The 20941-nt window shown below is 37.0% G+C and overlaps 2 protein-coding genes across 3 annotated transcripts; one reads left to right on the forward strand and one right to left on the reverse strand.

The window, feature by feature from the left end:
- Nucleotides 1-693: 693 nt before the first annotated feature.
- On the forward strand, nt 694-6768 carry LOC127958483 (lipocalin-like). Of its 2 annotated transcripts, none has more exons than XM_052557362.1 (7): nt 694-894; nt 1579-1718; nt 1868-1944; nt 2367-2477; nt 2555-2656; nt 3286-3310; nt 6380-6768. In XM_052557362.1, the coding sequence occupies exons 1-7, from the start codon at nt 793-795 to the stop codon at nt 6483-6485; spliced, it is 663 nt and encodes a 220-aa protein (XP_052413322.1). In that variant the 5' UTR covers nt 694-792; the 3' UTR covers nt 6486-6768. The 2 variants fall into 2 exon arrangements, with proteins under 2 accessions (XP_052413322.1, XP_052413323.1); XM_052557363.1 differs by having other exon boundaries at nt 697-894; nt 6229-6768.
- Nucleotides 6769-13523: 6755 nt separating this feature from the next.
- Nucleotides 13524-16055, reverse strand: LOC127957117 (notch-regulated ankyrin repeat-containing protein B-like). The gene is made up of 2 exons (XM_052555507.1): nt 15946-16055; nt 13524-15841 (listed from the first exon to the last, which is right to left on the reverse strand). The coding sequence occupies exon 2, from the start codon at nt 15582-15584 to the stop codon at nt 15249-15251; it is 336 nt and encodes a 111-aa protein (XP_052411467.1). The 5' UTR covers nt 15585-15841; nt 15946-16055; the 3' UTR covers nt 13524-15248.
- Between the last annotated feature and the right edge of the window lie 4886 nt (nt 16056-20941).

Genomic DNA, 20941 nt, shown 5'->3' on the forward strand with positions numbered 1-20941 from the left:
TGGGCTGCAATTATAGGCTCATCCAGAGTGGAAGAATAATAATAAGAACACCAACATTGGCTGCGATAGCCTTGTGGACAGTGAGATGCCATTGTTGGAAGAGTTCAGTGCATCTTTTGAAGCATGTGTATGAAGTTAGAATGAACTGCCTGAGAAAGTGCCCAATGAGAGACTCTCCAGAGGTATTCAGTCATTATATAATCTCTGTTTAATTTAACTCTTCAGGCTTAGGTGAAAACTAGAGTAATGGTGATTTTTGTAGAGAATGGTGTCGTAACGTTTGTGTTAGGCCAATTTAAGTCAAAGTCCAGGGTCATCTTACCCTCACAGTCTGTAGAGGAAAATTTCTAGCAGAATTGTTCAAAGATTGTTTTAAAAACCGTAATGTGGAAAGTTTCACATGTGCAGTATCTTTAACTGTCTGTTTTTGTCTGTAATGACACACCAGTGGAATGTCTGACAAATGTGTTTTGTAATCATTTTGATTCTTTGTATATTATACCTTAAGGAATATATATTTAATCAGTATTCTGTATTTTCAAGTCAGATTCTCTAGCATATGAAAATGTTACTGTTTTAAAAGTCTGTATTGCTGGTCTGTGGTTAACTGTCTGGTTAACTGATAGTACACACTTGGATTGTGTATTAGGGGCCGGGCTTCTGCCCTTTACAAACATTCCCTTGTTGTTGGCAAATATAAACCCAGCAGTTTCCCCATTGCTTCTCTGATATGCCATTAGTTTTGTGTTCCTCACTTTTCCATACAACATAAGAGGTGTTGGAATTTTCAGCATGACTCCGGCATTAGTGATCTTGTTTTGTGTGTTTATGGGGACACATGGTTTCAACACACAGCTTGTTATTGAACCTCAGCCCAACTTTGATGTGGAGAGAGTGAGTATGAGTTTTCAGTTGTTTGGGTTGTGCTTTAATAGATTTTGGGGGTAGTTAAGTAGTTTAAGCATTGAATGAATGTTTTTGATTTAACAGCAGAGGCATTTCAAGTGAATCTGTATGCTTATATAGCATTTGTTCAAAAGTTCAAATTCAAAAGCAAACAGTGAAGAGGCGGACATCAGTGTCTCACATCACCATAGTTTACTTAAACAACAGATCATGGTTCATCCATGTTTATTTATACACTGAGAATCAAAGTTTTTCAGTATTAAACGTATGCAGCGATCTTAAAACTATTCATAATTCCTGCTTTAATTGGTAATACGAATAAGCTGTTTTCACAGAAAGAACAAAAGAAAGGTTAAGTTACATGTGTCAGCTTTTATTACAACATGTATTATAGTTCATGTTAGCTCAGGTCCATTAAATAATATTGGCAGATTTTAACAGAGTTTTCAATGTTAGTTCATGGTTAACTTATTTTAATTAACCATGAACATAGTTAACAATGTTAGTTTGTAGTTAACTAATGTTCACAAATTGTGGAATGACTGCAGATTATTTTTCAAACCACTGTATTTTTGTATTATTTTTTTTTTTCTCAATAACAGTAATTAACAAAACAGAACCCTTGGGGGCCATTAGTAAATTTCTAACCATCTTTACTTCATTTACTGTCAGTTCACAGGTGAATGGTACCGTATTGGAGTTGCAGATGAGTCACCGTTTTTTGCAATGATCAAAAACCATCTGAAGGTTTCTAAAGGCCTTCTAGTATCAGATGCCAACGGAAATCTGAATCTGACCATGTGGAGCATAAGGTTCAGAATTCTGGATAGGATATTGTTCCATATTTACTTTATCACACCAACTCGAATAACAAAAGGGGGAACGTATTGTGATGGGGAAATACATTTAACCAAAATATTTGCGCTCTGTGCTAACAGTCTGTATATATTTGACCTAACAGACCATATGGATGCTCCGTCAGTGTTTATTCATATGAGAAAACAGATGTTCCTGGAGAATTCACTTACTTCAGCAAAAGTTAGCTCTCATTTCCTCTCTCAAACATCTTTGTGATCATTTCTTATCAAATTTTGTCTTTATTCACACTAAGAACTGTGTAAAATGTGAGATTTGACATTAGCTTGACATTTAAGTCCATTGCACTATTTCATCAGACCTGCAAGAAAAATAAGAGATTACTTCTCAGTTATTATATACAAAATATTAAGTAGAATATAGTGCAAACTGCAAACAGAACCGAATTCACATACACTGAAAAAAAGTGGTATCCTGTGATTTTTACCTTAACAAATGTGGGATATACTTAGTATATACTTAATCATTAACTTAAATTTTACTATAAGCACCTTTTATGACAGGTACACAAACATAAACAGATCAGATCAATCCCTTAACTTTAAATTAATAACATGAAATGTCTGACTTTTTGTCATTTTAAGGGCACAAGATAACAAAAGACATCACCATAGTGGAGACCAATTACACTGATTATAGTTTGGTCCTTAAATACAAGAACATACACAAAGAATACACTCAAGTAGCTCTTTACGGTAAGTCTACACTGATAAATTATATGACTTGTTTGACATTATTAATAAAGCATGCTAATTTGTCAGAAACATTCTAGGACGGTCATCCATACAAAGGCCAGAATTAATAGAGAAGTTCAGATCTTTTGCTTTATCTCTGGGCTTTTCTGACGAGGCCATTGCCATTCCAGCAGATGTTGGTAAGTTTGCATATGATATAATGAACAAAAACTGTGTATGTCAGACTGCCACACTGTAAAAGAGCAGGAATAAACTGCACTTAAGCTAATGTTTAATGTTTAAATGACCTTAAATAGGGCCTTTGAGGTTTGCTAAATAAACAAAACCCCATGCACACACAGAACAAGCGCATGAATAGTTTACCCAAAAATGAAAACTTTTGATATTTACTCACCCTCAGGCCATCCAAGATTTAGATGAGTGGCTTAATTTATTGGAAATTTAGCATTGCATCGCTTGTTCACCAGCTGATCCTCTGAAGTGAATGGGTGCCATCAGAATCAGCGTCAAAACATATGATAAAAACTTTCTCATGAAAGTAATCCACATGATTTAAGTCCATCAATTGACATCTTGTGAAGTGACTGCATGTTCTGCACTCTGATGGCACCCATTCACTGCAGAGGATCCATTGGTGAGCAAGTGATGTAATGCTACATTTCTTTAATTCTGTTCCAATGAAGAAACAACCTCCTATATATTAAGTGACCTATTTTTGGGTTGTTGATTTAAATTTGTACATTATACAACTATATGTAAATGCACAGATGTTTTTTCATGCATTTGTTCATTTTTATGTTTTTTTTAGATCCCTGCCCTATTCTAGAACAAAGGTATGTATTTATTACTTCATCTTCCATATGAGAGGCTGAGGTTAGCTGTCCGTATTGCAATAATTTAACCTTTCCACCATTATTATTAAGAAATAAAATATTGGTAATTTAGATATAACCTTTATATAAGGACCCTCAACCACAAAACCAGTCTTAAGTCACTGGGGTATATTTTTAGCAATTTTACCAAAAAAACATTTGGATGGGTCAAAATTATCGATTTTTCTTTTGTGCCATAAAACATTAGGATGTTAAGTAAAGATCATGTTCCATGAAGATATTTAGTAAATTTCCTGCCATAAATATATCAAAACTTAGCCTAATTTCCTAATAACCATACCTAATAACCATACTAATAACCATACATCATTTGAAAGCTTATTCAGCTTTCAGATGATGTATAATTTAAAAAATTTACACTTAAGATTGGTTTTGTTGTCCAGGGTCGCATATATAAGAAAACCTTTTTGTCTTACTGGGATACACAATGGTTGACCCTGCTGTGTTTCCCTATCGGGGAGTAACACTCGTTGCATCGTCGTTTTGACAACTTGTATGGGGAAACTCCTGTCTACTCTGTTACTGAAGCCTGATTTGTTAATGTTTGTGTAGATGCACAAACCAATGCCACTTGAGCCCGCCAGAAGGGGTGGAGCTTACTTCTATGTAAGACGGCCCAGAGTGCCATTTCATTTTCATGCCATTTGAAAGGGGGTATTGCAAGCTCCTCCCGCCGGAAGAGGCAGTGGCTGCACACCTTTTTCCGCCAACAAGCTGCGGCCTGAAGACTGCAGTGCATCCTTCTAAGCCATGCAGAATGACGTCTGCCCTCCCCAACAGGGATTATGCAGTGGCTGGCCAGGCTGGCTCAGCCCTGCATATAATGTCTGTACTGCAAGTGTTTCAGTCCGAACTTCTCAGTGACATGAAGTCTGGCTGGGATCAGGGCACCCTTATGGAGTTTCATGGAAAGATGGTGGGCTCTGACCAATTGACCTATCGGTAAGGCCCACCCCCCTTAGTTACTGTTCCTCCCTTGGACAAACAAACAGTGTTGCTCACTATCTCTCAATGACTGCTGTCAGTGTGAAAACCTTGTCCCACAATGTTTTTGCTACATTTATAGACACAGAAGGGCCACCATTCAAGTGGGAATTAAATATTCCATGGAGGGATATATAAAACATTTTTAATAAATAAAGCATAGGCTTTTTTACTTACAGTACACTCTACATGATGTGAGAACAGTTCACTATTTAGGTTTGTAAAAGCATTGACTACCTAACTTTAACGTTAGCTGGTTTTAGCCAGAGATACCTTGCTGAAATGCAAGATGAAGAAACACCATCAAACTGATGAAAGCTTCTGATCTTCCAATGTTTCTTCAATGCGCTGGAAATTACAGATGTCCCAGTTACATTCCCCTTGCAACTGATACTCAACTGCCATTGGCTCATCTGCCTTCAAGGGGAATGGCTTACTGAAGACGTCTGAATCAGGCTCTCATGCAATGGCCATTCATAATGTTAACTTTGAAACAGATCCTCGTGCCAATACAGCCTGAGGACTGGCTTCTGTATGTGGATCAGTGGATACTTTCATATCCAAATAGCACCCCGTCACAGACCGTTCTTGAGATTTGCTTTTGAGAGAGTAGCCTACCAGTACAAGCTCCTTCCATTTGGACTGTCCCTGGCCCCCGGCACTTTTACGAAGTGTGTAGATGCAGCCCTTTCCCCTTTGAGACAGATGGGAATCCACATACTGAACTACCTCGATGACAAGCTAGTTCTAGCTGACTCAGAACAGCGATTGATTGCTCACAATTCGTTGTTGCTTAACCACCTAGAACGTCTTGGATTGAAAATCAACCCAGTCAAATGTTTTCTGATTCCTAGACAATGAGCATCTTTTCTGGGAACATTTCAATATTGGCTAAAAGCCTGCATTCCATCTCATGCCTGACGCCTGGGCCGCACTTATGTGAAGGTAACCCATCGCTGCCTCAAAGCTGTGGTCCCTTGGACAATTCCCTCGCCTGGTTCAATTAGGCGCACAGTTGGGAATGATCTCCAGAAGGAAGGTGTTCTCGATAGATGCCTCCAGCTCAGGGTTGGCCAGCTCTGTCGCCCTGCTACCCCAGGTTATCAGGCAAGTAAAGGAAACAAAATGCTCTCTCCTCCTCATCACCCCTCTCTGGAGAAACCAAGTCTGGTTTCATGAGATGATCCAGCTGCTGTCTGTAGCACCATGGCTGATACCACTGAGGAAAGACCTTATCTCACCAGTGCAGGTTATGATTTGGCATCCCCAGCTGGAACTGTGGATCCTTCATGTGCTTGACGGGAGCCAAGCCAGCTTCTAATGAGAGGTACTAATAACCTTTTAGAGAATAGATCTTGGTCTGTGAAGCACCTCTACACTCTTAAGTGGTCAGTCTTCAGTGACTGGTGTTCAGCACAATGTCCCACATGCTGACTTTTCTACAGGAGCTGTTGGATAAGGGGCGCACCCCATCCACGCTCAAAGTCTATGTGGCAGCCATCACGGCAAATCATTCTCTCGAGGCTGGCCAGACTTTTGGCAGAAACAACTTATGTCAAGTAGACCTCAGAATGTTCTCGGGTCTCTTCATGGTTCAGACTTATGGGTCCCTTGCTGAATGTTCCTGGCTGAGCTCGCGGAGCATGCTTAGATCTGCATCTTCTTATAGCACAGCATTACTGGATGCGTTCCCTATACAATTTGTCAAAACTGCAACAAGAGTTACCTATCGATAGAGAACACCTGTGACAACTTGCTCCAGTCTCTACATTGCTAAAATCCATGGGTCTATGTGACTTTGTTGTTGTAAAACCCATAAAAAGCCTTGTTTTATCAAATCTAAAGTATATACATCACTGTTCATTCACCTGCAGGAATACGGCAGAATTCAGAGAGGAGAAATCTTCACAATCTCCTAATCAATCAGCCTTTGGCACTGAGAATCTTTCCAAAGTGTGACAGGATGTTTTTATTCAGTAACTCACTATAACTTCAAACTAACTGTATACTTTCGACATCTTTCAGCCAGCCATGGATTCAGATCTTGGGTTACATATATTCTGTTTTGTTACACATTTGGGGAACAGTGTCTGTTTTAACGCAAACGACCACTGGAGAAATGCAACATTAAACATCGTCAATGTAACGCAGTTTGTACTACGGTCGTAAAGCCAGCAGGTGGCGCAGTTGTAACAGGACACAATCAGCCAACATCTCATAATCTGGAGTTCCACCTGACATAAAAAATGCTACCAATAATGATATATGTCTCAAATGTATGACTGTGGTTGTCTAATGTTTACAGAACAATTGTGTCAAATCTTTGTGATCATTTTACAACGACTTTCATAATGAGTAATGAAAATTAATTTGTTGTTGTTGTTGTTTTCAATTAAACAATACATATAGCCTTATTTTTAAATGTCATTATTTTACATGTTGCAAAACAATTAAGCAAATTATACATTTGTGTTTATATATAACTACACTACTATTCAAAGTTTTAGACTGTAAGCTCAATGAGGCTAAATTTATTTGTAATGTTGGGGGATATAATTCAAATTTAAAATAAAATTAAAAAAATTTTTTGCATTAAAACAACTCTTTTCTATTTAAATATTTTAAAATGTAATTTATTCCTGTGATTTCAAAGCTGAATTTTTAGCATCATTTGAGTCACATGACACTTCAGAAATCATTCTAATATTCTGATTTGCTGCGCAAAAAAAAAAAAAAAACATTATTATTATTATTATTACTATGTTGAAAACAGCTGAGAAAGTTCAGAAGAACAGCATTTATCTGAAATATAACTCTTTTGTAACATTATAAATGCCTTCATCATCACTTTTGACAAATTTAAAGCATTGATTTCTATAATTTTTAAATCAAATAAATAATCATACATTTTATTATATTTTAAATTATTTAAAACTTCTTGCTGCAAAATAGGTAAAAACTAGTGGTTTGAAGGATAGTCGCAAAGATTGGCGAAGATAGAAATGGCTGGTTAATCAGTATTTTGGGCCTGCACTGTGATCCTTAAATCATTGTCATTGTCATAATGAATTCTTATTCTAAATACACCTGACAAGATGGTAGATGTACATTTTGGTAGAATGACATTTTTGGGTAAAAATGTGTGATAGCCATTATTTATTTATTTATTTCAGAAAATAAATTCATTAAGTGACAAATCCTAATGTACAAACAATTAAAGCTATACTAAACTTTTGTTGTTTTAATGCTTGAAACCCAAATTTAGTTTTTGACCTATATGCCACCAAATTGGACAAAAAAAAACTTCCCTGCACAATTAAACAAAGTCCATTATGTCTGTGGTGAGTCAAAAATTAAATGAAAAGTGTCCTGCTCATGTCACATCATATTTATTTTATTTTATTTTATTGACCTATTTTACAGCGTTGCACATTTAAACCAATCCCACATGATTCTGCTGATGGTTATGTTGGTTAACATTGTATCATATCATATTGTAAAATGAAGCCAATTAATCAGTCATTCAATTAGCAAATCATTCAATCAATCAGTTATGTTTCCTGAAAAGCATTCCTCCACTATCATCACTTATCAGTGACAAGTGATGGGTGGTTTAGTTGGGCCATTGGTCCGTCACCATAAACCCCTCTTTGGGGTCCTCTGTCCCTTTCTACTCCTTCCTCCCCTTTCCATGTCCCACCCCCACTCTTCACTTTCACCCAATTACCCCCTCCCTCCCCTTCATACTGCTCTCCAACCCCTTTTACGGAGTGCCATTATCCTGCGGTGGGTGAAGGGAAGAGGGGGATAACAATGAAGATAAAGAAAGCATGCGGTTAGAGGCTTGTGAATGGCTCCATTCAGCAAAGCCAGCCAAACAGAAAAGCAGCTCTGCTCCACCAAACCCAGAAGTTTCACTTAGTATAACTGGGTCTTTATCCTCCATAATTACTCGCTAGCATATACATATGTACACACATGAACACGCAGGCGCAGTTACTGTAGCACACACATGCAGCAAACCATACAGTATCACTAAATGGTTAATGTCGTAGTGCAACGGATGTTCATTTAATGTCATTATAATAATATAATTTGACATTTCACACCATTTATATAGAGCAAAATACTAAAATTTACCTCTGCTGTAAACTTTTTATCACTTCTATAACACTTCAAGAGATAGTTTAGCCAATTCTTTAATCATTTTCTATCTATCATGTACTTCCAAACATGAATGAACGCAAAAAGAAGTATTTCGATAAATTTCTCAGTTTCCATTGAGGAAAAAATTTGGGTTTTAAATGATATGAGGGCAATAAAAGATAATCTTTTTTGAGTGAACCGTTCCTTTAAAGGGGGGGTGAAATGCTATTTCATGCATACTGAGTTTTTTACACTGTTAAAGAGTTGGATTCCCATGCTAAACATGGACAAAGTTTCAAAAATTAAGTTGTACGTTTGAAGGAGTATTTTTGTTCCAAAGAAAGCTCTTCCGGTTTGTCACAAGTTTCGGAAAGTTTTTTTCGAGTATGGCTCTGTGTGACGTTAGATGGAGCGGAATTTCCTTATATGGGTGCTAAGGGCGCGTCTGCCGGAAGAGCGCGCGCTCCCGTATAGCAGAGCAGAGGGAGGCTGTGCACAGACAATCACTGATCAGAGCGAGAGCGTCGCGAAAAGTCACAAAAGAAGTGTGTTTTTGGTTGCCAGGGCAAGACAACCCTGCACAGATTACCAAAAGAGAAACAGCATTAAGGGACCAGTGGATGGAGTTTATTTTTACAGAGCATCAACGGAGTTGTGCAAGTGTTTTTGTTTGTTCCCTGCATTTCGGATTGCACATCGTTTATTTCTTAAGGATAATGCAGTCCCAACGGAAAAGGGTCGCGATTGTGTGTTGGAACCACATGTGGTGAGTAAAACTGCTTCAAATATCTCTGTGTTGTTAACTTAGCTATCAGCACGTAAGCACATCAAGTAAACAACATGAGATGTTGTCATCAAACTGCACTTTCCACATGTACAGCTTAAAAAAAAAAAGAAGACGACATAAAGTGGAACTTAGTCATTTTCCAAAACCGCTAAGCAAATATATACAGTTTCAGTACATACCACATAGCATACCGCCTTTGTTGATGCTGCTCTTGTTAAATTTCAGCCTCTGGATCTGTGTCACAGCTTCCAAACGCTCTCAACTCAAAAGCCTACTGGTGCTCGTGATTCTTTAGCTCCGCCCACACGTCACGCCTCTAGGCGCTCGTGTTTTTCCGGGAAAAATCGGTACAGACTATCTTTCTCTTATAAATATAATAAAAATAAAGACTTTTTGGAGTTATGAAGGATGCAGTACTACTCTATAGGTACTCAAGATTAACAGGATATTGAGTGAAAACGAGCATTTCACCCCCCCTTTAAAACCGAGCAATAAATCCTAATTTGTTAAAGCCTTATTCATGAATTTAAAATCTGAAATCCTGATATTTTCTTTTGAAGAATAGCCTATTTTCTGAAAATTGTATGACCCTAAATCTGTCCCGGAAGTTCAAAATATTACTGTCACTTGACAAGAAGGGTTACATTTTTGCGTAAACTATTTTTTAAGGGTGCATAACCTCAAAACAATCTCAAACCTGCATTGAGAGGCTGAAATGCATTTGTGTCTAAGCAGAATCTTTGATATTAAATGATATTTATGATTTTACAGTTATACTTTTCTCACCAAATCACTTGTAAGGAGTGACATATTTCTGCATGGTTTAAAGTTACTTAAATGAAACATTTTTGTCTGGGGTGCTGTTCATGAAATTTATCGCTTCACTCATGGCCTCTCCGCCTGTTACCTCACAGATGTGTAACCCCATCCGAGTGTGTCTGCACTTATTAATCAAAACGAAACACACAGACGCACACACTCACGCACACACAAACGCACACACACACATGCACACACACACAGGGGCTGAGCTGTGTGTCAGTATTTGGAGAAAGGAGGCTCCATATGGGCAATTTTGCATCTCTTTTCTGTGCTGGCAGCCAGGCAGATGTCACATGGTCTAACAGGTCACCGTGCACAGACATAAGACGAATAGCTGTGCAGTACAGACTGCATGGGGCCCCTCAGCCGTCTGCCAGAGTCCCCCAGTTCACCCCACTCCCCACCACACACATACTATACACATGCATATTACATGCTAGTTTTGTTATCATTTACCACTTCATAGTTCCAATATTAGCCAATATTAACACAATATTTTATATTATACAGGCGATCCTGTTTTTCACTCTTATTGTATTTTGTTTTGTTTGTGAGTGCATTATAAAAATGCAAACAAGGTCTTGTAGCCAAATAATTTAAATAGAATGGGCTTATCTCAATATATAATAGATACATAGTCATAAAAAGGTATTTCAGCTACACTTTCAAATGTCAAACAGTGTCACTTAATCCTTAAATATTTTTTATATTAATGATATATAATGAAAGAAAATGGCTCTGAAAAGTTAGTTTTGAGAAAAGTCTTGCTTGGTTGCTTGAAAACACCACTTGCTTTCATTATCCAATGCGATAAAATCTCTCTATGAATCACCGCTGTCTATGCAATTCAAGCACAGAGTTTAAAAATGCACACAACTGCACATTGAGGCAAACACGCATGCAAGTGCGTGCACATAAACACCCAGCTTTCTCAGGCCTGAAGGGCTGGATCAGGGTTACTTTACACACCTTTGAACATCCCTTTCCAGGGCATGGTGTGAAATAGATTTGAATGAGAAAGAGGAGGTCAGGAGAGGAGGTGTGGAGGCTAGGGGAGGGAAAGGACGAAGAGAACAGGGTGGGAAACCGACAGGAGGGAAGAAGAAAAGGAGGTAGACGTATTTTCCATTTGTAAAAAAAAAAAAAAAAACAGGGCCACCGGTTATTGAGTTGCATGAGAAGGATCTCCTTTTCTCTTTTTGTGCTCTCCAGCCTTCTCCCTTGCTTGTCCCCTCTCTCATTACCATAGCAGCTGCAGAGCTGTGCGTGTGTGTGTGTGTGTGTGTGTGTGTAAAGGGAGGGGGTTCAGGTCGGGCAGTGTGACTTAGGCAGGGGCTCCCATCAATGGTGGGCCGTCTGGGGAATGAATAGAGGCGCACAGAGTTGAACTGAACGAACAAAAGAGAAGAGGAGAGAAGAATGGACGAGTGAATTGGGCGGCTTGTCACTGCGAGCTAGAGCACACAAAATGGAGTGAAATAGTGAAAGAAAGTTAAAAGGAGCAGAGGGCATGCAAGGATTGGCCTGGCCACCTGTCTCTCTCACTATCTGTCTTTTGCCCCTTCTGTCAATGGAGAGACTAAAAGTTGGAAGCATGAGAGTGTGATTTGGGCAGAAAAATGCACTGTAAACAGTACGTATTTTAGTGCACAAAACACACTTTTACTTTTTCATAAACAACTGTTATATGCGCAAGTTATTCTTTTGTCTCACTGAATGAGAACACCGAATCAAAACTAAAGAAAGAAAACTGTTGTATGACTTAGCTTGAATATAAGAATATAAACAAAATCACAAGTGGTTGCATTGTTACCCTTAAGTATCCTTAGACAATGATGGTAAGATTTTGAGAACTGATATAACAAATGTAAACAAGCTTTTTTAATTCAGTGTTGTGAAGAAAACGTGGCAAATCTTTACGCATGACCCCCTATAACCAGCAATTAGCATACATCGACCCAGATAAATCAGCTTTAACAGTATTTTTATATTTAGTAACTCTCCCCTGCGCTGTAGGTTGCTTGCATGATTGGACTTGGCAATGTTGTTGCATTTAGCATTAGCTGCATCAGCTTCATAATGGAAGTAATTCAATCAGTTGGTATCATACTTTAGCTTATGTTAGCCATCTGTAAAAGCTATTGAGACACAGACATGTACAAATGTGCAACTTGTTTGTGGAACTGACATTTTCAAGTTCAAGATAAAGCTGAAATGGCTAGTTGATAGCTATTGACTTGAAAACAAAAATGCTGTGTATGTCAATGGCTATCAGCAATTTTTTGCTTCGCAAAATTCTTCAAAATATCTTCTTTTGTGCTCAACAGAAGAAAGAAACTTACACAGGTTTGGAACAACTTGAGGGCGAGTAAATGATGACATATTTCTCATTCATGACCTTGTGAAAGACATGCACTTTAACATACTTTTAAAAATATTACTTATTACATGAAAAAAAGAAGTACTTTAAAATAATATATTTCTGGTTATGGAAACTTAATAACACATTATTTAATTTTCAAACAAAATTAAATTTAAATATTTTAACCTTAAATGTAATATCAAATCCCATTTCAAATGCAAAAAAGGTGTAATGAACACTTTACATGTCCTGTGGTATGTTAGTCAGCACATTAAAATGAGTGCGCTTCTTTGATACATGTCAAAAGATTAAAACATTTACTTAAAATGTATTTGTAAAACTTTACTGAAAATTGAATTTATTTGAATTTGAAAAAAATTAATTAGCATTATTTCAAAAAGTGTACTATTTAAAAGTTTATCTTTAGTGTGTTAAAAAAAATGATAGTCACGAAAGTGTGCTCTATGTGAATATAAATGTATTTTAATTTCATGTATATTAAGCTACCTTTAAGTAAAGTTATACTAAAGTTATAATATACTGATAAGATTTGAGGTACTCCAAGTGCACATTCAATACAGTTAAGCACACATTAATGTTTGTATTAAAGGTTAACGTAGACTTGTTTTAACTAGTTTGTTTCTTTGCAGCCAAACTGGTGTTTACTAAGGAGCTAACTGCTAATTACATGCTACAGCTAGCATCTCCTCAAGGCTATGTATACACATGTGGAACATATTTTTTCTGTAAATTACGTAACTCTGTGAGACTTATATCTATAAAGACACTTGTCTAAGCTATACTGCACCCCTATATGTGTTTTCACAGTCTGTTAGTCACAACCTCTTGTGTTTCTTGGAAATATTGAGCAACCCTATAGCTCGACAACTGAGGCACAGGAAGAGGTAAAGGCTAACTCAAGAAACAATAACATTCAAGTTAAATTCTCACACAAAGTCTATGCATTACACAACTAATTTTCTTAAAACCACAGAATTTAATATCTAAAATGCCTTTGTACAAAAAGTACAAAATACAGCAAGAAATATATTTAAGATATGACATTATTCGAAAAACATAAACAAACTGCTAAACAGATATAAAAACACAACAAAATAACAATTCACAAAAGACAAAAACATTATGAGAGGCCTTTTCCCAAACTTCTCTTAGAAGAAAATAATATTTCAAAAGTTGGTCCAAAAAAAAAAAATCACAGTCGTTTGACTTTTATCTCAATCAAAGAAGTTACTTTTACTTTATGTCATAAATGTTATGGCATTATCAAGTAAAGACTTGTGCATTGTGCAACTTCTTGTTACACTGGTTTTAACATGTAGCATCCCCCTTAAAAGAGGAGGATGGGACTTCAGAAAGGAAGTGCTCCAAGATTTTTCTGGTAATTTTACTTGTATGTTCTCCCATTATGTCAAAAGGATGCCCAGTGACACTGTCATATTTGACCATAGTTGTTATAGTCCAGAATATGTTTGAAATTACTTATGGAAGGACATTCAAGCAGAGTGTGTTACATAATTACACATACAGTAATTCAGTAGGCATATAAAAGCCTTTGCAAAGAATGAGTGAAAACCACCCTGGAGCTTCCATAGAATAAGAAATGTTTTTCTATTTAGAAAAATAGTATCTTTAAAAGTTGGCATGATGCCAACAACTCATAAAACAGCCATCAGTGCAATATTTAAAACATTCTCAAGTATAAGTGATGCATATTTCTATACTGGCTTTGAAGCATTTCAAACGTCACAACATATTTAAACCTTACCACATCTTGCCTGAGTTGACAAGGGGTTTAAGAAGACAAGGCCAATGTGCTTTAGGATCCAGTGCAGTCTTTACACTGATCTATGGATTTTCTCAACCTCTGAATTACAAAAGCGGTTTGAAACATGGCTTGAAATGTATGGATCAGCAAAAAAAAAAAAAAAGGCTTTAGTGTCAGGTACTCATTTCACATAGGAACTCCATAATAAAGTACTGATTATGACACAACAGACAATGTCAAAATACAACCCTATTTGGTAGTGTCTGGGCAAGAAAGTGTTTGCGTGGATATTTGAGGTGAGAGATATTGAATGGTTAATTATGAAACTAAACTTGATGACCAACATTGCAATGTCACCATCATAATGCATTACAGCTGAGGTATCGGACATCAGTCCCTGTTTTAGACAATATGCAGAGAGAATGTGTACATAATGCAATTCTGTACAGGAATATTTATGTCAGTCCAGTCAGTGTGCAAATTATTTATTGGGGGGGGGGGGTCGACTTTTTTGAAGAACTATATATATATATATATATGTTCTTAAAAACGTTGTTTGAAATAAATGTAAAAATAATATGCCTGCGTACTTCCAAGACCACCGTTGGGGTTCTTTTGGGGCGGTAAAGCGTTAATTAAATAGTCAGACCCCCCATAATTCGCACCCTGAGACTAGTCATCCAGTAGGACCACCTAGCATCATCTTGTTTTACTTTGAAACGACTGTTCAATGTGTCGTAATCTCAAATAAATCTATAAATAACACAGCAATCGTTTTCATCATGCATCCAAAGTTGGCAAACCACATCCATGACATTGTACCAACCCCAACATTATCAAACATAGCCTTTTGGATTCGAATGCTGTGCCTATCGATATCAAATCAATTTCCTAAATCCATTACATCACAAACAAGCTGTCTTTTACTTTGGCACAATGTGGTCAAATGTATGATAGGCTTAAGGGTACAGCGTCAGATTCTTTGATTGCCTCAGAGCGCACTTGATGAGTACTTCGCCCGTGTGATGAGGTAAAGAACGATGTCTTGATGTCCACCAAACGCTGCTATGTGCAGGGCGCTCCATCCATCTCTGTTGGCCAGACGGATGTCTGCACCGAACTTCACCAGTAGCTTTACTAACTCCAGGTTGCCATCGATCACGGACTGATGAAGCGCCGTCTGTCCCTCGGGTCCGAAAGAATTCACGTTAAATTCACAGTTTGTCATGTTTTGCAAGAGAGAATGAAGTTCCTTAGTATTGCCCTTCCTGAGCGCTTCCTGAAATACTCTTTGACGCGCAGAGCAAGACACGTCCGCCTGACTCATGATTTCAACAGGTAGAAGACTGCAGCTCTTCGCTCGAGTTTCTGGCAGAAGATAATGAGCCAGATCTTCGTCCAAATTCCGAAATGAATGAGCTAACGTTCACTTACGGAAGGTGAACATTAAAAGACCAAGCCCCAAGGTATTTACAATTCCCCCAGTTTATGCGTTCTGCTGTAGACGCTCGCTATTATTCAAACATATCAAACAGTCCTTAAAGAGCTGAGAACTTCAGTATGCCATACTCCAATGCTCTGTTCCTAAAGGAGAAATGTGCGAAATGTTATTTAATCTTTGCAAATGCAAAAAATCAGGGGAGATTATATTGCAATCAACACAATAAACGTGTGTTTGAGGGCTTTACCTAGGTGGTTCCCACGAGCGGTTGTTGAATGGCCTCCTGCTCCGCGCGCGCTGTGTCCTGACTGTAAGCTCCGTGATAGCTGACCGACTAGATTCCGCCTATTGAGGCTCATTTGAATAACAATAACCCGTCACGAAGTTCGTCGTTTTGGGGCGGAGACTGCGTTCGTTTCATAGGTCTGCTTTTTAGCAGACTACAGTGGAGTGTTCTTATATAGGCTAGCACAAAAGGTGAAATGTAGGGGAAAATAATTCAACAACAAAAGTGCTAAAAGTCTTTGGAGTCCGTGATTCATTTGTTTTCAATTGGGCATTGTGTTGCAACTAGTAACACTACAATATAGCCTAGATGTGTGAATTTTACTCTTTAATTAAATAAATAAATATGATACAGTCTTTATTGTCAACCCTACTGTCATAGTCAACTTCATTTTTTTTTATAAATTAAAAAAAGAAAAGTTAGCCTGATATCAATTTATTGCAGTTTACAACCACTCTGGATGAACCACTCTATCTATCTATCTATCTATCTATCTATCTATCTATCTATCTATCTATCTATCTATCTATCTATCTATCTATCTATCTATCTATCTATCTATCTATCTATCTATCTATCGGTCTGTCTGTCTGTCCATAATCCCTAAAGTTCACACTCCTAAACATTTGTCTATCAGCAATCCATTTGGTAAAGATACATTACCAAATGGGGGAACAACTTGCCCGGCACTTCTCCTGACTGCAGGTTCTCATTTTCAGTGGTAAAACAATGTCCTTAGGCAACATGGGAACTACTGCTGTTTTTGTATCACCCATGAAGCCACAGTTTGGCTCAAAGATGCCCAAACCAGGCCGTTTTCTAACTTCTATAGGCATGACAAATGATTTCTTATAGAGATATGCTGATATTTTAGTGATATGCTGATGTAGCACGGCACCGAACCCGCAACTGCTCCCCGGGCGCCGCAGCATAAATGGCTGCCCACTGCTCCGGTTGTGTGTTCACAGTGTGTGTGTGTGTGTGTGTGTGTGTGTTCACTGCTCTGTGTGTGCACTTCGGATGGGTTAAATGCAGACCACAAATTCTGAGTATGGGTCACCATACTTGGCTGAATGTCACTTCACTTCACTTCATGAGCATATAAAATTATTCAAATTTAACAATTAGGCAGGCCTAAAAGTTTTTATTTTCACAATTATTAAAAGCAAATCATTTTAATTTAGGTGACGAAAACTATCCTGCGAGTGAATAAAAGATTATCCAGTTGTTTACACACTTGTCTGAACAAATCTTGCATGCTCTGCAATGAGAAACAAGGGTTGAACTTATATTCAGCACATGAAAACATAATTTCAAATGTCTCTTAACTCTCAAACCTGACTTAACTTGTCCATAGGTTCTGTGGTTTTGTTGAATGTGTCTTGAACTGTTCTTTGCCAGTTCAATAGACTCTCATTCAAATGCCTAAAAATCTTTGGCAGTCTAACAGGATCTCAGTGGCTGAACTGCAGTGACGTTTCAATATAGGGAGGGTGGGTCATTCAGGATCCAATTTTAAACCACGTGCTCTAGGACTGTGGGAAAGAGTTGAGCCTTTCTTCCCAGCATAGGCGTATACACAGATAGAAAATCAGAGAGAGAGGTAGATATTTCAAAACAGTTGCCTGTGGAAAGTTGGCATGTTGTACAGGTTTTAAAAACTGAACAGGGTGATAAATTATTTTGGTTATATGTAGTGTTATCTGTTATTAAACAAAACTGCACAAATTTAAGAAAAGGTTACCAGAAATCTTAACTGAATTTATCCTTTTTTTTTTTTTCTTTCTTTTTTTTTTGCAAAATTAGCACGCAAATTATGTGTGCTTTTAAATGTGAATCCTTGTTAAACAGGTCCTTGTTATGTGGGGTCAAATGAAGTGCCCTTGAGGATAGGGCACTTAACCCCACGTTGCTCCAGGGCACTGCCCTTGCAATTAGTGTGCTATAAGTTTTTTGCTGACCTATTTATTTAGCATGGGAAATTTAGTGAAGGGTGACTCTCTTCCCACCTTCTAAGTTTGACTTAACGTGCAATATACCATATACACTTACTTTAAAACCTGTGTAGTCAGTATGATTACAGTTAAAAAAACAGTAAACATTTTCATATCGTTTTCTGTTTTTGAAAGAAGTTTAAATTGAAATTTATTCATATGGTGACAAAGTTTATTTTTTTAGCAGCCTTTACTTCGGTCTTCAGTGTAACATGATCCTTCAGTAATCTTTACAGTACATTTAATATGTTTATTATTTTAGTGATTTTTTTTCCAGTCTTTTTTTTAGGATTCTTCAATAAATAGAACATTCCAAAGAGCAGCATTTTTTTTTTTTCAATTAGATTTTTCATCAATGTCACATTTGATCACATTATTCCTTCCTTGCTAAATAAAAGTATTAATTTCTTATATTAGAAATCAAACTTCTCAAACTTTTGAACAGTATGAGATCAAGGAGTACAAATTGATAAAAGAGACAGGAATCAATAAAAATAAAAATAAAAACTCACAAAAACATAGTCAACTATACAGTCCATTATACTAAAACATTTGACTAAATTCACCAATCAGAATTAGATATTCCAGGGAGCACATATGTGGAATAAACATATGGAATCTCTGGACACTCTGTGATCCATAAGGGGAGACTTCAGGACGTTTGCGAGCTAAAGCATTTGTTTAAGTGGAAACAGGGCCTGTATAAATCTGTTGGTTTGTAGCATCAGACAGTAGGAATGTCCTGTTTGTCTTGGTGTGTATTTGTTCACTGTACCTCATGTTATGTTAGTGAGGCTGGCATTTGTGCGGCTGTGTGTGTGTGTGTGTGTAAGTGAACTGTACTGGTCTGTGTGTTTGATGTGTACCTTTGTGTGGGAACCAAGCTGCTTCCTGCCCTTGAACCAAAACAGCTGTAGGGCAGGAGCTCCACTTGCTCAACCTCATAAGTTTAGACATGAGTGAGAGAGAGAGAGAGAGAGAAAGAAAGATATGATGCCTAGTTGAGGGAAAGATCACATATTTAGCAATCTTTATATATATTCAGTCAAAATTATCACTTTTTTTTTTTACATATGTTCACGCTCTCGATATTGCGTTCAGTTTTTTTGTATTGGCATTCAGAAAACCAGCATTAAACCAGTAAAGTGAATTGAATATAAGAGTACCAGCAGGCTTTGTGTCTGAGGGAATATTTGTCCTTGCTAAAATCTCACCTCTTTGGTAGAGCCCTCCCTCTTCCAAGTGAGGGCTTTCCTGTTCCCGTCCCACTCTCAGGCTCTGTGTTTGTGACGGATATCCCCAGGAAAAGGCAGCACTGATCATAATGTCAGACACTGCAGTAACCGTGGTGACTGGAATATAATACTGAGTCATGTGTAGTGCTGTTTGAGAGATGAAGAAGAAATATTCTTTGGAGGACTCATGTGAAAGTTGTCTCCTAGTAAATCTACTCCTCCATAGAGTATTCAATACATAAAGTTAAGGTAAATCAGACATTTCTGTATCATATTCTTTTGCAACATTAAGGTATTTTTAGCAAGCCTAGCCTAGTAATATCTCTTTCCAAAGTCTTGAGACAATATCTAGATGTTACAGAGGAAACTGGCTCCCTCTAGTGACCGAATACTCAAAGACACTCAAATTATACATTATGTATGTTGTTTATGTTAATTTATCAGGTGTGTATTATGTATCATGCATATTGGTGCATCTGTAAACTGCATGAATTTTAATCCCTAATAAAAATAAAACCATGTGATATCTGCAAACAAATTATGCTTTTTGACTTGATTTCAAACACCAAAACCTGATCTTTTTGTTGACTTGCTTTGCATAAACAATAGTATTTATACTGTCTTTCTGAAAATAAATGTTTTTTTTTTAATGCAATGACATTTCAAGTGCAGCTTAAGTATCCATATGTCTCATTAACTAAAAAAATCAATAATCAATAATAAAATATAAATGCTAAGGTTTTGCCAAGTTTCAGAATGGTTCAACATGGACGGGTCCTCATGGATTTTCTATTTTGCATAACCAATAATATATATATATATATATATATATATATATATATATATATATATATATATATATATATATATATATTTTTTTTTTTTTTTTTACAAAATGTTTTTTGAACACTCAGATAACATTCAAAAATATTTTTTTATTTTTTACTTTATTGAACAAATTAATATTTTGAACATGTCATTTAAAAATAATGTTTTGTAACTTTATTAAACAAAAGAATATTTGAACATTCAGATAGCAGTTACATTGTTTTGTACATTTATTGGAATGTTAGCAAATACTTAGAACGTCTTTGTTAGCTGGGCAGGCTCTGCATTGTACTTATGATCATGTCTAACAACTTGGTTAAAGAACCATTAACCGATTGTTAGTTGTTAAATATTCGATTTTTCCTAAAAAAAAAAAAAAAAAAGGAAAATATGTTTTCCCATTCTTTCTGAGCTCAAGAATCCAAGCCAGAATCTGCTTTTAATGTATTAATCACATTGTTTTGTGTTTGGGGAGATGGACTGATATTTGGACTGAAAAGTGTAAATAGTTTGAATATGCAGTGAAGCATGTTTATAGCAAACATACATTGCTTTCACCTAAAATCAAACTGAGAGGTCAAACAGAGTGCATTGGTTTCAAGGACAAGTTAACCATCTTTTCTTTCACTTACTTGTATTTATTTAACCAAGTCACTCAGCCAGAAGCATGCATTACAAAATGACCAAATATAAAATGCACTACTAATCTAAAGGATCAGTGGGAGGGTCTGGAGTTAATAATTGATTGTGAGCTCGAGCTGATGGAGGTTGTAGAAAGGGTCAGTGAATCACTCTACCGTTACAAACGGGTTGTGTTTTAAAGCAAGTTGTGGAAGTCCGCTAAACCTATGCTGTCTATGTAGGCAGTACACTAGGTACTGAGCCACTTCTCTGTGAGAC

The sequence above is a fragment of the Carassius gibelio genome, chromosome B5 (assembly GCF_023724105.1).
Source record: "Carassius gibelio isolate Cgi1373 ecotype wild population from Czech Republic chromosome B5, carGib1.2-hapl.c, whole genome shotgun sequence".
NCBI classification, from domain to species: Eukaryota; Metazoa; Chordata; class Actinopteri; order Cypriniformes; family Cyprinidae; genus Carassius; species Carassius gibelio.